The sequence below is a fragment of the Bufo gargarizans genome, chromosome 2, assembly GCF_014858855.1.
Source record: "Bufo gargarizans isolate SCDJY-AF-19 chromosome 2, ASM1485885v1, whole genome shotgun sequence".
Lineage (NCBI taxonomy): Eukaryota > Metazoa > Chordata > Amphibia > Anura > Bufonidae > Bufo > Bufo gargarizans.
In genome coordinates this window covers 515,971,661-515,985,487 of record NC_058081.1, presented here as the reverse complement: position 1 = coordinate 515,985,487, position 13,827 = coordinate 515,971,661, and the positions used below count along the sequence as shown (strand labels likewise).

Here is a 13,827-nt window from a genome sequence, read left to right as displayed (position 1 = left end):
CATAAACTGAGCCGGCCAAGTGAAGGAGGGTGTACCACCAGTCATTTCTATGGGACTGCCGAAAATAGGCTAGCACTGGCTCAGCTATTTCAGCCCCACTGAAGCGAATGGAAGCGGTCCCAGACGTGGGACCCGCACCTATCAGACAATGGGGGCATATCCTAGCGATATTCCCCCATTGTCTGAGATGGGAATACCCCTTTAAATTACACAACGGCAATATTAACAAAATAACCTGACCTAATATCAGACTTACCGGGCTCGGAGATAAGCGCCTTATGTAATATATTCTACGTAATTTACCAGATAAATAAAAAAAACAGCATAGCGGGTACCCCATGGGCAATATGTGTGTGTGTATAAATATATATATATATATATATATATATATTTATATATATATAGTGGCCATTTTCACATCCTCATTTCACCCCTGTGTGTCTTGGAATTCTGATCATTTATTCTCTCACGTTTTCTCAGTTTCAAGAATCACATGAAATATAATGGAGCCTCAGCTGACGAAATATGTGAGTACTGTGAAGATGGAGGAAATGGCTCCTCATGTCACAGAACCTTCAAAGAGTAAGTATGATGGCATAGGGGTATTTTTTTAAGCTAGTATGGCACAGAATGACTGCTAGAACTGTGGTTCATCTCTCAGCATGCTTTGCCATTGGTGTGATCCCTGGGGTATAGAATATGCAGGGACAGACAGGCACAATTACCATTGGTTGTAGTGCGACACTCCTTGTGCAGTACCTCAGTAGGACTACTGCAAAGAGTTAGGGTTAATGCAATGTTATTGATTTAAATGTTGTGATTAGTTGTATTCGGTGTGTACTTAATAGCAGTGTATAGTGTTGAGCGAACTTCTGTTTTAAGTTCGGCGTCTAAAGTTCGGGTTCAGGTTATCGAAGAATCGCGTTATGGATTCTAAATTCCGTTATGGTTCGTGGTAGCGGAATCCATAGCGCGATTCTTCTATAACCCGAACCCGAACTTTAGATGCCAAACTTAAAACACAAGTTCGCTCAACACTAGCAGTGTATAAGCAACCAAACAGTTAAAAAATTGACGGACTGTTTAGATTACTGGTGTGATGAACCAGGACCACCCCCTGGTTAGGTTAAGGAGTCTAATCTGAGGAAATGTTTACCAATATTTCCTCAGATTAGACTCCTTAACCTAACCAGGGGGTGGTCCTGGTTCACGGTGACTGTGACGAGGGGACATCCTCTGCGTCTGGAGGAAAGAAGGTTTGTACACAAACATAGAAGAGGATTCTTTACGGTAAGAGCAGTGAGACTATGGAACTCTCTGCCTGAGGAGGTGGTGATGGTGAGTACAATAAAGGAATTCAAAAGGGGTCTGGATGTATTTCTGGAGCGTAATAATATTACAGGCTATAGCTACTAGAGAGATATCGTTGATCCAGGGATTTATTCTGATTGCCTGATTGGAGTCGGGAAGGAATTTTTATTCCCCTAAAGTGAGGAAAATTGGCTTCGACCTCACAGGGTTTTTTTTGCCTTCCTCTGGATCAACTTGCAGGATGACAGGCCGAACTGGATGGACAAATGTCTTTTTTCGGCCTTATGTACTATGTTACTAATAAGGACCTAGCCTGGGTAAAGGTGCATTACCTACAAAATTTTTATTAAAGCCAAAAAGGCTCTTAACCTAACTTGACCCAGGTTTAAAGTGTCACTTTTATTAGTGTGATTAAGACGGCTATGAGCCAACACTTCAGTTAAAAACCTACCTAGCTGACTACCTGCATCGGAATGGACAAACAAACACTTAAAAACTGCTCCCCCGGCTTCTTCAGGGGTTTGGGCAGAATTGAGGACCTTAGCCAATGACGGGGTATATAACACCCCAGTTTCCTGAATGACAAGGGAAATAGCCTTTCACACTTATAGGAGGGAATCCAGATCGCACACACGAACCTATCCACCCCCTCTGTCATACCGCTGAACAAATCACAGCGAAACAGAGGCGCTACCTCGGTCACATGATGTGCAGTACAGGTCTGCATGCCAACTTATAAATAAATGAATATATTAACTGCGCATGATCTGTACAGCTAGCAGATGTGCACTCACTTAGTGTCTGCTAATGGAGAATGTTCACCCAAACTGATCATGCGCACCAACTTCAAACAGGTAGATGTGTCACTCAGCCTGTGCGCATAAACTAACTCCATTCAGAGGCTAATAAGGGAGGGTAATATAAATAACTATGTCGTCCCCCCCCCCCCCCACTTTATTATTTATAATAAATGTATCAATATTTTTAAAAGTAGTGTTTGCAACAGAATGATGGAAATAGGTAACAAATATATATATTTTTTCTTCTCTCTTTCACTGACATCAATGTCCTATGCCGCTAGTTTAGGTGCAGTAGTCTATGTTGGTGCGCAGTGATATAAAGCGCATGTCACGCACAGCAAGGCAACCATGAGTAACCAACATGCACTAAGGTAGTGCGCACCTGCGGGTAGCGCAGATCATGCGCACCAACTGTTTCTAAGTTGGTGCGCATGATCCGTTTGCGTATCAGTTTGGGTGAACATTCTTCATTAGCAGACACATCTGCTAGCTGTACAGATCATGCGCACTAGCTAGTTAATATATTCATTTATTTCTAAGTCAGCTAGCAGACCTGTACTGCACATCATGTGACCGAGGTAGCGCCTCTGTTTCGCTGTGATTTGTTCAGCGGTATGACAGAGGGGGTGAATACCTTTTGGTTGATAGGTTCGAGTGTGCAATCTGGATTCCCTCCTATAAGTGTGAATGGCTATTTCCCTTGTCACTCAGGAAACTGGGGTGTTATATACCCAGTCATTGTCTAAGGTCCTCAATTCTGCCCAAACCCCTGAAGAAGCCAGGTCACTGGTGAAACATGCCGCAGGGCAGTTTCAGTTTTTAAGTGTTTGTTTGTCCATTCCGATGCAGGCAGTCAGCTAGGTAGAATTCAATATTCAGAGACAGCGAATCTGCAGTAGGATGACGGTATTAGCTAGGGCATCAATTTAAGTTAGAATCAGCCAGTTAGTCTATTCAGCAGTTACACATAGGAGTGTGAGCAGTGTGATTGAATTCGAGTGATTGCAGGTCTGACAAGTCTGCACTGCTGTGAAACATATGTACACTCACCTAAAGAATTATTAGGAACACCATACTAATACGGTGTTGGACCCCCTTTTGCCTTCAGAACTGCCTTAATTCTACGTGGCATTGATTCAACAAGGTGCTGATAGCATTCTTTGGAAATGTTGGCCCATATTGATAGGATAGCATCTTGCAGTTGATGGAGATTTGAGGGATGCACATCCAGGGCACGAAGCTCCCGTTCCACCACATCCCAAAGATGCTCTATTGGGTTGAGATCTGGTGACTGTGGGGGCCATTTTAGTACAGTGAACTCATTGTCATGTTCAAGAAACCAATTTGAAATGATTCGAGTTTGTGACATGGTGCATTATCCTGCTGGAAGTAGCCATCAGAGGATGGGTACATGGTGATCAAGGGATGGACATGGTCAGAAACAATGCTCAGGTAGCCCGTGGCATTTAAACGATGGCCAATTGGCACTAGAGGGCCTAAAGTGTGCCCAGAAAACATCCCCCACACCATTACACCACCACCACCAGCCTGCACAGTGGTAACAAGGCATGATGGATACATGTGGAATGTCTCAACAGAAATCGAAACTCATCAGACAAGGCAACATTTTTCCAGTCTTCAACAGTCCAATTTTGGTGAGCTTGTGCAAATTGTAGCCTCTGTTTCCTATTTGTAGTGGAGATGAGTGGTACCCAGTGGGGTCTTCTGCTGTTGTAGCCCATGGGGTTGTGCGTGTTGTGGCTTCACAAATGCTTTGCTGCATACCTCGGTTGTAACAAGTGGTTATTTCAGTCAATGTTGCTCTTCTATCAGCTTGAATCAGTCGGCCCATTCTCCTCTGACCTCTAGCATCAACAAGGCATTTTCGCCCACAGGACTGCCGCATACTGGATGTTTTTCCCTTTTCACACCATTCTTTGTAAACCCTAGAAATGGTTGTGCGTGAAAATCCCAGTAACTGAGCAGATTGTGAAATACTCAGACCGGTCCGTCTGGCACCAACAACCATGCCACGCTCAAAATTGCTTAAATCACCTTTTTTTCCCATTCTGACATTCAGTTTGAAGTTCAGGAGATTGTCTTGACCAGGACCACAACCCATACATGCATTGAAGCAACTGCCATGTGATTGGTTGACTAGATAATCGCATTAATGAGAAATAGAACAGGTGTTCCTAATAATTCTCAGTACAGAGTCAGCCATGTTCTATCGCGTATCTACGGCATCAAAAAGTCAGTGAATAAACTGACCTCTGTTCACGAGTCTGTTAGAGACACTGTCTATGAATCAGTAGGTGGACAGTGAATGAACTGGCTCACAGGCATTACTGTATAGATTGCTGAGGAGCGAGAGGAGATTGTGCACATCTCCACCATAGCAGATAATTCAAGAGCACACTGGAGTGGCAAGCAAGGTTTGTAACTGAAGTGTTGGCTCATAGACGTTTTAATCACACTAATAAAAGTTAAATTCACTTTAAACCTGGGTCAAGTTAGGTTAAGAGCCTTTTTGGCTTTAATTAAAATGTTGTAATCTGAGGAAAGCTACAGGACGGGCGTTTGTAAGAGAGTTCCTGCAGACTAGGCCCAAGCTCAGAGAACCTCAGTCTCTGAGGCTGCAGCTGCCAAAGAAGCAACTTCACTACCAGAGAACCCCTGAGAAAAGGCAATAAGAACGTCTAGAACCTAACAGGCCACGCAAGCAGCAAGACAGCAAGATATTCACTTGTTTATGGCTTAAGAGCCTTTACTGCTGTAGAAAGGATCATTACCTCTGGCATCTACCTCTCTTTGGAACGGACTAGCCTCAGTCAGGGAAATGCAGAAAGGGTTAACAAGAACCTCATTGCAAGGCTGTGGTTATTTTGGAGATACTGCAAATTGTCTTGAGAGAGAGACAGAGACAGAAACATCATCACCATCATTGTTGCTACCTATACAATGCTATAAGAAAGATTACACTGTGATATATAGTTTGAAACTGTGCATTTTACTGCTATATGTACTACTACTCCCATCTTCAAGTCAGTTGGTTATTGACTTCACCATCCATCAGCCTCTGCATCTGCCCACCTGCCCTCCCAACTACAACCAGCCAGGAGCCCCAATATGCCCAAGGGAAGAAATAGTGCGCACTCCAGCTACTGTACAGCCCTAGGGAGCGTCACAGTTGACATTGCTACCTTGAACTATAATTATAACTACCACCCCCAGAGCCACAAATACCACTCCTATCCTCCACATGCTCTTTTGGAGGTGGCTGCACTTGTTGCCACCTGATGCCAGGGGTGGACTGGCCATAGACCCTACAGGGAAATTTCCCAATGGGCCGATGCACAGAGGGCTGTCCAAGCCCTCTTCTCTACCACTGGCCGGGTACATAATGAGCACTCTGGAGCAATTAATGCTGTGAGAATCAGGTACTTATGTACCCGACCAGCGACCATACATGTCCTTCTGAAATTAACTGCTGTGGTCGCACTTCACCTCCTAAGTCCCCTGCTCCATATCTTAATTAGAGACAACTGGAGGAGGAGAAAAGAAAATGGCAGCTATTTATCGCCACCACAGATGAGCAGCTTTTGGGGAACTATATTGTGCTGCGCTGTGGTATTTGGTTTTGCTGGGATGGTATTATGCACTATAGTATTGCTGACCCCGCCTAGTTGTGTTGCCCTGCCTTCTGTCAATTTGGACCCATCTACAACATGGGACCATGCAGTGACTGGGTCCGCAGGAGCAACACGTGAGGCACGGTGGGACAATGGGGGTAGTAGTTGATTTACTCAGGGTTAGCAGAGCCTCCCTGGGCAGGGCCGTTTCTAGGGAATTTTACCAACAGGGCGAACAATAAAAAAAAAACGCTGCCCCCTTCCCCTTAAGGGCTCATACACACGAACATGTGCAGGCCGCAAACAGCGGGTCCACAGTATATGGGCCCCAGCCGGAAAGAAAGGTGTGGTGCAGAACGGAAGCACGGAACCCCACAGAAGCACTATGGAGTAGTGCTTCCGTGTGGTTTCTCACCGTGATTCCGCCCTATAAGAAAATAGAACATGCTCTATTTTTTTGTGGTGTGGACGGATCAGTCAGTGGAAACCGCATGCAAATTGCGGTCCGAATGAATGGAACAACGGGTCAACAGCCGTATGCATGAGCCCTAATACAGTACAAGAAATGTGTATGAAATTAGATAAATCTCATTCATGTACACTTTGCTTCTGGGACTGTATTTTGGAGGGGTAATGTAATTTACATGGGGCTGCATTGTAGGGGCTGATGTTATTTACATGGCACTGTAATATATATATATATATATATATATGTACAGTACAGACCAAAAGTTTGGACACACCTTCTCATTTAAAGAGTTTTCTTTATTTTCATGACTATGAAAATTGTAGATTCACACTGAAGGCATCAAAACTATGAAATAACACATGTGGAATTATATACATAACAAAAAAGTGTGAAACAACTGAAAATATGTCATATTCTAGGTTCTTCAAAGTAGCCACCTTTTGCTTTGATTACTGCTTTGCACACTCTTGGCATTCTCTTGATGAGCTTCAAGAGCTAGTCACCTGAAATGGTCTTCCAACAGTCTTGAAGGAGTTCCCAGAGATGCTTAGCACTTGTTGGCCCTTTTGCCTTCACTCTGCGGTCCAGTTCACCCCAAACCATCTCAATTGGGTTCAGGTCCGGTGACTGTGGAGGCCAGGTCATCTGGCGCAGCACCCCATCACTCTCCTTCATGGTCAAATAGCCCTTACACAGCTTGGAGGTGTGTTTGGGGTCATTGTCCTGTTAAAAAATAAATGATGGTCCAACTAAACACAAACCGGATAGAATAGCATGCCGCTGCAAGATGCTGTGGTAGCCATGCTGGTTCAGTATGCAGAATAAATCCCCAACAGTGTCACCAGAAAAGCACCCCCACACCATCACACCTCCTCCTCCATGCTTCACGGTGGGAACCAGGCATGTAGAGTCCATCCGTTCATCTTTTCTGCGTCGCACAAAGACACGGTGGTTGGAACCAAAGATCTCAAATTTGGACTCATCAGAACAAAGCACATATTTCCACTGGTCTAATGTTCATTCCTTGTGTTCTTTAGCCCAAACAAGTCTCTTCTGCCTGTTTCCTGTCCTTAGCAGTGGTTTCCTAGAAGATATTCTACCATGAAGGCCTGATTCACACAGTCTCCTCTTAACAGTTGTTCTAGAGATGTGTTTGCTGCTAGAACTCTGTGTGGCATTGACCTGGTCTCTAATCTGAGCTGCTGTTAACCTGCGATTTCTGAGGCTGGTGACTCGGATGAACTTATCCTCTGCAGCAGAGGTGACTCCGCATGTGAGCCAGTTTCTTTGTAGCGCTTGATGGTTTTTGTGACTGTACTTGGGGACACTTTCAAAGTTTTCCCAATTTTTCGGACTGACTGACCTTTATTTCTTAAAGTAATGATGGCCACTCGTTTTTCTTTACTTAGCTGCTTTTTTCTTGCCATAATACTAATTCTAACAGTCTATTCAGTAGGACTATCAGCTGTGTATCCACCTGACTTCTCCACAACGCAACTGATGGCCCCAACCCCATTTATAAGGCAATAAATCCCACTTATTAAACCTGACAGGGCACACCTGTTAAGTGAAAACCATTTCAGGTGACTACCTCTTGAAGCTCATCAAGAGAATGCCAAGAATGTGCAAAGCAGTAATCAAAGCAAAAGGTGGCTACTTTGAAGAACCTAGAATATGACATATTTTCAGTTGTTTCACTTTTTTGTTATGTATATAATTCCACATGTGTTAATTCATAGTTTTGATGCCTTCAGTGTGAATCTACAATTTTCATAGTCATGAAAATAAAGAAAACTCTTTGAATGAGGTGTGTCCAAACTTTTGGTCTGTACTATATATATATATATATATATACATATATATATATATATACATATATATATATATGCACATGTACTATGCAGCTATATAGGCCTGCCATACTGTCTGTATTTTTAACTTAAAGGGCTTCTGTCACCCCACTAAATCGTTTTTTTATTTTTGGTTTACCGTACTTATAATCCCTATAGTGCGATTTCTGCATACATAAGCTAAATAATCATTTCTGTTCAGTAGAATTTGTTAAAAACGCAATTTTAAAATATGCAAATTACCTTGCTACCAGCAAGTAGGGCGGCTACTTGCTGGTAGCAGCCGCATCCTCCGATCTTAAAGACGCTCCCTCCGCATGTTGATTTACAGGGCCAGGGAACGGGATCGGGATCGTTCTGTGCTGGCCCTGTTTGAATTCAAAATATTGCGCCTGCGCCGTACCAGTCTTCAATCGGCGCAGGCGCACTGAGAGGCGGCCGCTCACTCGGCCGCTCCATCCTCAATGCGCCGGGTGTAGATGTGACGTCATCGGCACAGGCGCATTGAGGATGGAGCGGCCGAGCGAGCGGCCGCCTCTCAGTGCGCCTGCGCCGATTGAAGACAGGTACGGCGCAGGCGCGATATTTTGAATTCAAACAGGGCCAGCAGAGAACGATCCCGTTCCCTGGCCCTGTCAATCAACATGCGGAGGGGGCGTCTTTAGGATCGGAGGATGCGGCTGTTACCAGCAAGTAGCCGCCCTACTTGCTGGTAGCAAGATCATTTGCATATTTTAAAATTACGTTTTTAACAAATTCTACTGAACAGAAATTATTATTTAGCTTATGTATGCAGAAATCGCATACATAAGTAAACCAAAAATAAAAAAACTATTTAGTGGGGCGACAGAAGCCCTTTAATACTTCTTTAACTGTACCTAGAAAACAATAGGGGGCGACCCCAGGGGTGCTGAAAGGGGGGGGGGAAGGAAGAGGGGGGGCCCGTGCCCACCCAATATACCCACAATCACACCCCTAAAGAATAACTCGGCACAAGCTCCCGAGTGCACATATCAGAATAACAGCGAAAGAAGGAGCCAAGGCGCCAGATAATGAATGTAATAAATACTTTATTATAATATGACAACTGTAAAACTTACATATAAAAGATGCAGGGAGACAAGAAAAAGAGGGAGCAGGGAGATGAAAGAACGCCACCCTGGGAGGGACACTCTGGTCTGAAATGCTAAAATGTATGAGGCCAGCGGGATATATGTGTAAAGAATGGTAACTAACCTACCCGCGGACCAACCAGGTGTATATGGTAAACAGGTGGGTCATAACAGAACCCAGCACAAAAATAGATGTTGGTGCCTGGCCATGCAAGGAAAACCTAGCATGGAAGTAAACAATCAAAATGAAAAAGACCGGGGAATGGAAATACAGATGAAACCTCACCTGAAACAGACCAAGAGTGGACCGACCAGGATGGCGCTACCCCAACGTGCGTTTCGGCATGCCTTCGTCAGGGGTTTTCTTGTCTCCCTGCATCTTTTATATGTAACAAGTTTTACAGTTGTCATATTATAATAAAGTATTTATTACATTCATTATCTGGCGCATTGGCTCCTTCTTTCGCTGTTATTCTTTAACTGTACCTAACCTGGCTTCTGGGGTGGCCTATTGCCACTTCCTGACTGAATCTGCTGGTGGAGGACTGGAGGCTGAAGAGACTGACACCCTGGATTCTGTGCCAGTGCAGTGAGTGAGTGAGCAGAGAGACTGGAGGGACTAAGAAAAAGCTCTTTTTATACCCAATCATGTTGCCAATTGACCTAATTAGTGTTAATTGGTCTTCCAGCTCTTCGTTATGCTCAAATGTACTTTTTCCAGCCTCTTATTGCTACTTGTCCCAACTTTTTGGGGATTTGTTGACACCGTGAAAATTTGAATCAACGTATTTTTCCTTTAAAATGATAAATTTACTCGGATTAAACGTTTGATCTGTCATCTACGTTCTATAACAAATAAAATATTGACATTTGCCATCTCCACATCATTGCATTCAGTTTTTATTCACAATTTGTATAGTGTCCCAACTTTTTTGGAATCCGGTTTGTACATCTGAACATAACAGTTACAAGAAATAGATATGCACATTGTGACCGACCTGCAATAAATACAGAAGTTGACATTATCTTAGACTATAGGAGACAGTAGGGGGGTGCGGTAGTGGTAACGGCAATCCGGGTCATTACAACCACTTAAAAAAAAAAATCCAGGGCCACTTTAAATTCCCAGTCCGCCCCTGCCTAATACTGCAGGCGGTCACGTGACACCAGGTCTACTGACCATTGTTCACTATGTTGATGAAACCCAGGGTATTATGGCAAAGATTGCCTCAAGGTCTTCGGGCCCCAGTTGTCATTCTGACTGATTTATTAGTAGCATCTACATTTCTTCCTCAGGCCCAAAGATGTATACAGTGGAGGACGCGGTGGAGACTATAGGATTTGGCCGATTCCATATTATGCTGTTTCTGATTATGGGGAGCACTGGGGTGAGTATGATGGGACTGAGACATATGCCATTGGCAGAGAATCACATATTTACCTAGAGGCTTGACAGTTCCATAATTTGACTTTTCTTTCACTGATGTCCTATCACCAGTGTTACAACAAAACAATGGAACTGTCCACTATTTACACCAATTACCTTTCCCGGCAGATTGCTGAAGCTATGGAGATTATGCTTTTGGCGGTGATCTCGTCCTCTATTCGCTGTGAGTGGCATCTTCAGAGCTGGCAGGTGGCACTGGTCACTATGGTGCGTGAGCTGCGCGATTTGTGCTCTAGACTGATATATTTGTTCAATGTAATGTATGTACACAGTAAATCCACTAGCAGAATAGTGAGTGCAGCTCTGGAGTATAATACAGGATGTTACTCAGGATCAGTACAGGATAAGTAATGTAATGGATGTACACAACTGTGTGTGTTGAGCTTTGTGTGTGATTTGTAAATGTATCATATGGTTTATGTAACTGATTTATATATAGTGTAAATACTGGCTGTGTAAACGTGGGTATAGGTGTTAACTGGGGAGGGGGATGGGGGAGGTGGAGCTTTGGGATTTTTTTTTTTGGGGGGGGGGGGAAGATTGGCCACTGATAGACCTTGGTCTGATCTGGACTTTTTAATGCAGACTTTGGATGTTAGACCAGCACCAGTACTAAGTGTGTATATATACGGGTGAAATTTATAGTATTGAACACGTCATCAATTTTCCTAGGGTACTTTCACACTAGCGTTATTCTTTTCCGGCATAGAGTTCAGTCAAAAGGGCTCTATGCCGGAAAAGAACTAATCAGGCATATCCCAATGCATTCTGAATGGGTAGAAATCCGTTCAGTTTGCATCGGTATGCCTTCCGTTCAGTCACTGTCAGGCGTTTCTGCCGGGCATAATACTGCATCATGATGCGGTATTATGTCCGTCCAAAATGCCTGATCAGTCGCCATAATGCCGGATTAATTCCCTTTGACTTGCATTAGTGCTGGGTCCGGCATTGCAAAACAACTGAAGGACAGATCCGTTTGTCCTTCATTTGTCCATTCATCCTTCCTTCACTTATATGAAGTTTGCCAGTGCCGTATGCTGAAAGATAGCCCCACACCATGATGTTCCCACCTCCAAACTGTTTTTGGGGTGATATGCATTGCCTTTTGTCCTTCAAGCATGTTGCATATTCTGGCATCCAAAGAGTTAAATTTTGGTCTCATCTGACCAGACTATATTCTCCAAGTATTTCACAGGCTTGTCTAAATGTTGTCGAGCAAACTTTAATAACACTTGAACATACAGTGGATATAAAAAGTCTACACACCCCTGTTAAAATGTCAGGTTTCTGTGATGTAAAAAAAATGAGACAAAGATAAATCATTTCAGAACTTTTTCCACCTTTAATGTGACCTATAAACTGTACAACTCAAATGAAAAGCATAATATAAAATTGTTAGTAAGACGGCTCACTCTCTATATTTCATGGATAGGTGCCAAGGTCTATACTGAATCACCCCTTCAAAGTAAATAATGTATATTGATATTATCGAGTTTTATAATCATGTATTTTGGTGATTTTATTGTAATTTGAGTTTTTGTGAATTCAATTGTGTGATCACTTTATATTGCATATTTATTTTTTTATCCATATTATACCACACATACAGAGTGCCAGTCCAATTATTTATTTATTTAATTTCAATGTATATTGAAATAGACCGGCACTCAAACATATTCGTTCACGTAGGAGACTAGGCAGGTGAATGTTGAATAAAAATGGTGCAATTTATGACAACTCTAACATAAAAACATACATTGACATAAAAGGGATATGCAAAATCCTATGTGGGGTCGTGGATATGCTAGCATGTAGATTGAGTCCGCAAAAACACAGGTTGATAAGTACGTAGCAGCTAGTTGATATATGGATAGCGTCCCGCTATATAGGTAAGTCCTATTGTGCTGGTAAATCCTATTTAGTGTAGTTTGTAGCAATCAATCTCATAGTATAACTTGTTGAATACTCACTGTTTGGTAGTGCGCATACTTGTGGCGTCCCACGTCTCAAGGCGCTTACCTCGATTTGGATTAAGTCAGGTACACACGGCAGAAATGGTTGCTTACTGATAGCATAGATCGGAGCTCCGATGGATCGCTCCTATTCTCGCGAGATGAGCTGTTACCTTTCTTTCGTATAATGTGTAATACAGACTCAAAAACGCAGGCCGAAAGTCGCAATGAATCTTCAATCTTTTTTTTTCCGCTAAAATTAAAGTTTGCCTTACTTTCATATGTTGCTATAGATAGTTTGCCGTTGATAAATTCGATCACCAGTGAGTCTTCATTCGTGCTCTCGAGAAAATATTTTCATCAATATCTTTCAACAATACATGGCCATGCTTGAAGTTTTGGACTCTTTATGAATAAGCCATAGATCCCAGACGCGTTTCTAAATAGATCCCTATTTCTTCCTCAGTGGGTTAATAAGCATCAGCTTCCATCTCTGCTTTCTTCCGTGCAGCTTCAGCTTCCATCTCTGCTTTCTTCCTTGCAGCTTCAGCTTCTATCTCTGCTTTCCCTTGGGCGAACGCTGCCTGGATTTTAGAAGATGTTGATCACAAGGATTTGAAAGATCTTGTGGAGCACCTAGATGTTGTGGAGAAGTGGGTTCTGGATTCATGGAGATGTGCGATTTGTACTTCTGCTGTTGTCTTTGTTTGTATTACTAAATCGTCTCTTGCAAGATTGAGCTCATTCAATTCCTTGAATTCTTGTAAGGAATCTTCTGTGTTGTACCGCTTTAAAAGAACAGCATAGGGTACTTTCACACTAGCGGCAGGACGGATCCGGCAGGCTGTTCACCCTGTCGGATCCGTCCTGCCGCCGCTCCGTCCCCATTGACTATAATGGGAACAGGGGAGGAGCTCCGGCGCAGCACGGCAGTTCGCGGTGAGAGGCTGCCGGACTAAAAAGTCGGACATGCAATACTTTTAGTCCGGCGGCCTTTCGCCGTGCACGGCCGTGCTGCACTGGAGCTCTGCCCCCATCCCCATTATAGTCAATGGGGACAAAGCGGCGGCGGTCCGGCAGCACGGCAAAATAGTGGCAGGACGGATCCGACAGGGTTAGCAGCCTGTCGGATCCGTCCTGCCGCCGCTCCGTCCCCATTGACTATAATGGGGACAGCGGAAAGTAGCCTAAGCAACATTCAATTGCTTAACAAGCGCGCTCTAGGTGCAATGCCTTATGAGTTGGTTGAGACAG

General features: G+C 43.5%; 1 protein-coding gene across 1 annotated transcript in view; it reads left to right on the top strand.

Annotated features, from left to right (window-relative positions):
* The first annotated feature begins 515 nt into the window (after positions 1 to 515).
* Positions 516 to 13,827, top strand: part of SVOPL (SVOP like) — a 55,753-nt gene continuing 42,441 nt past the window's right edge. Inside the window, exons 1-3 of the mRNA XM_044281319.1 lie at positions 516 to 582; positions 10,471 to 10,562; positions 10,730 to 10,828. Of these exons, the coding sequence (XP_044137254.1) occupies positions 543 to 582; positions 10,471 to 10,562; positions 10,730 to 10,828 (231 nt within the window). The 5' untranslated portion in view covers positions 516 to 542. The remainder of the gene's footprint in view (positions 583 to 10,470; positions 10,563 to 10,729; positions 10,829 to 13,827) is intronic.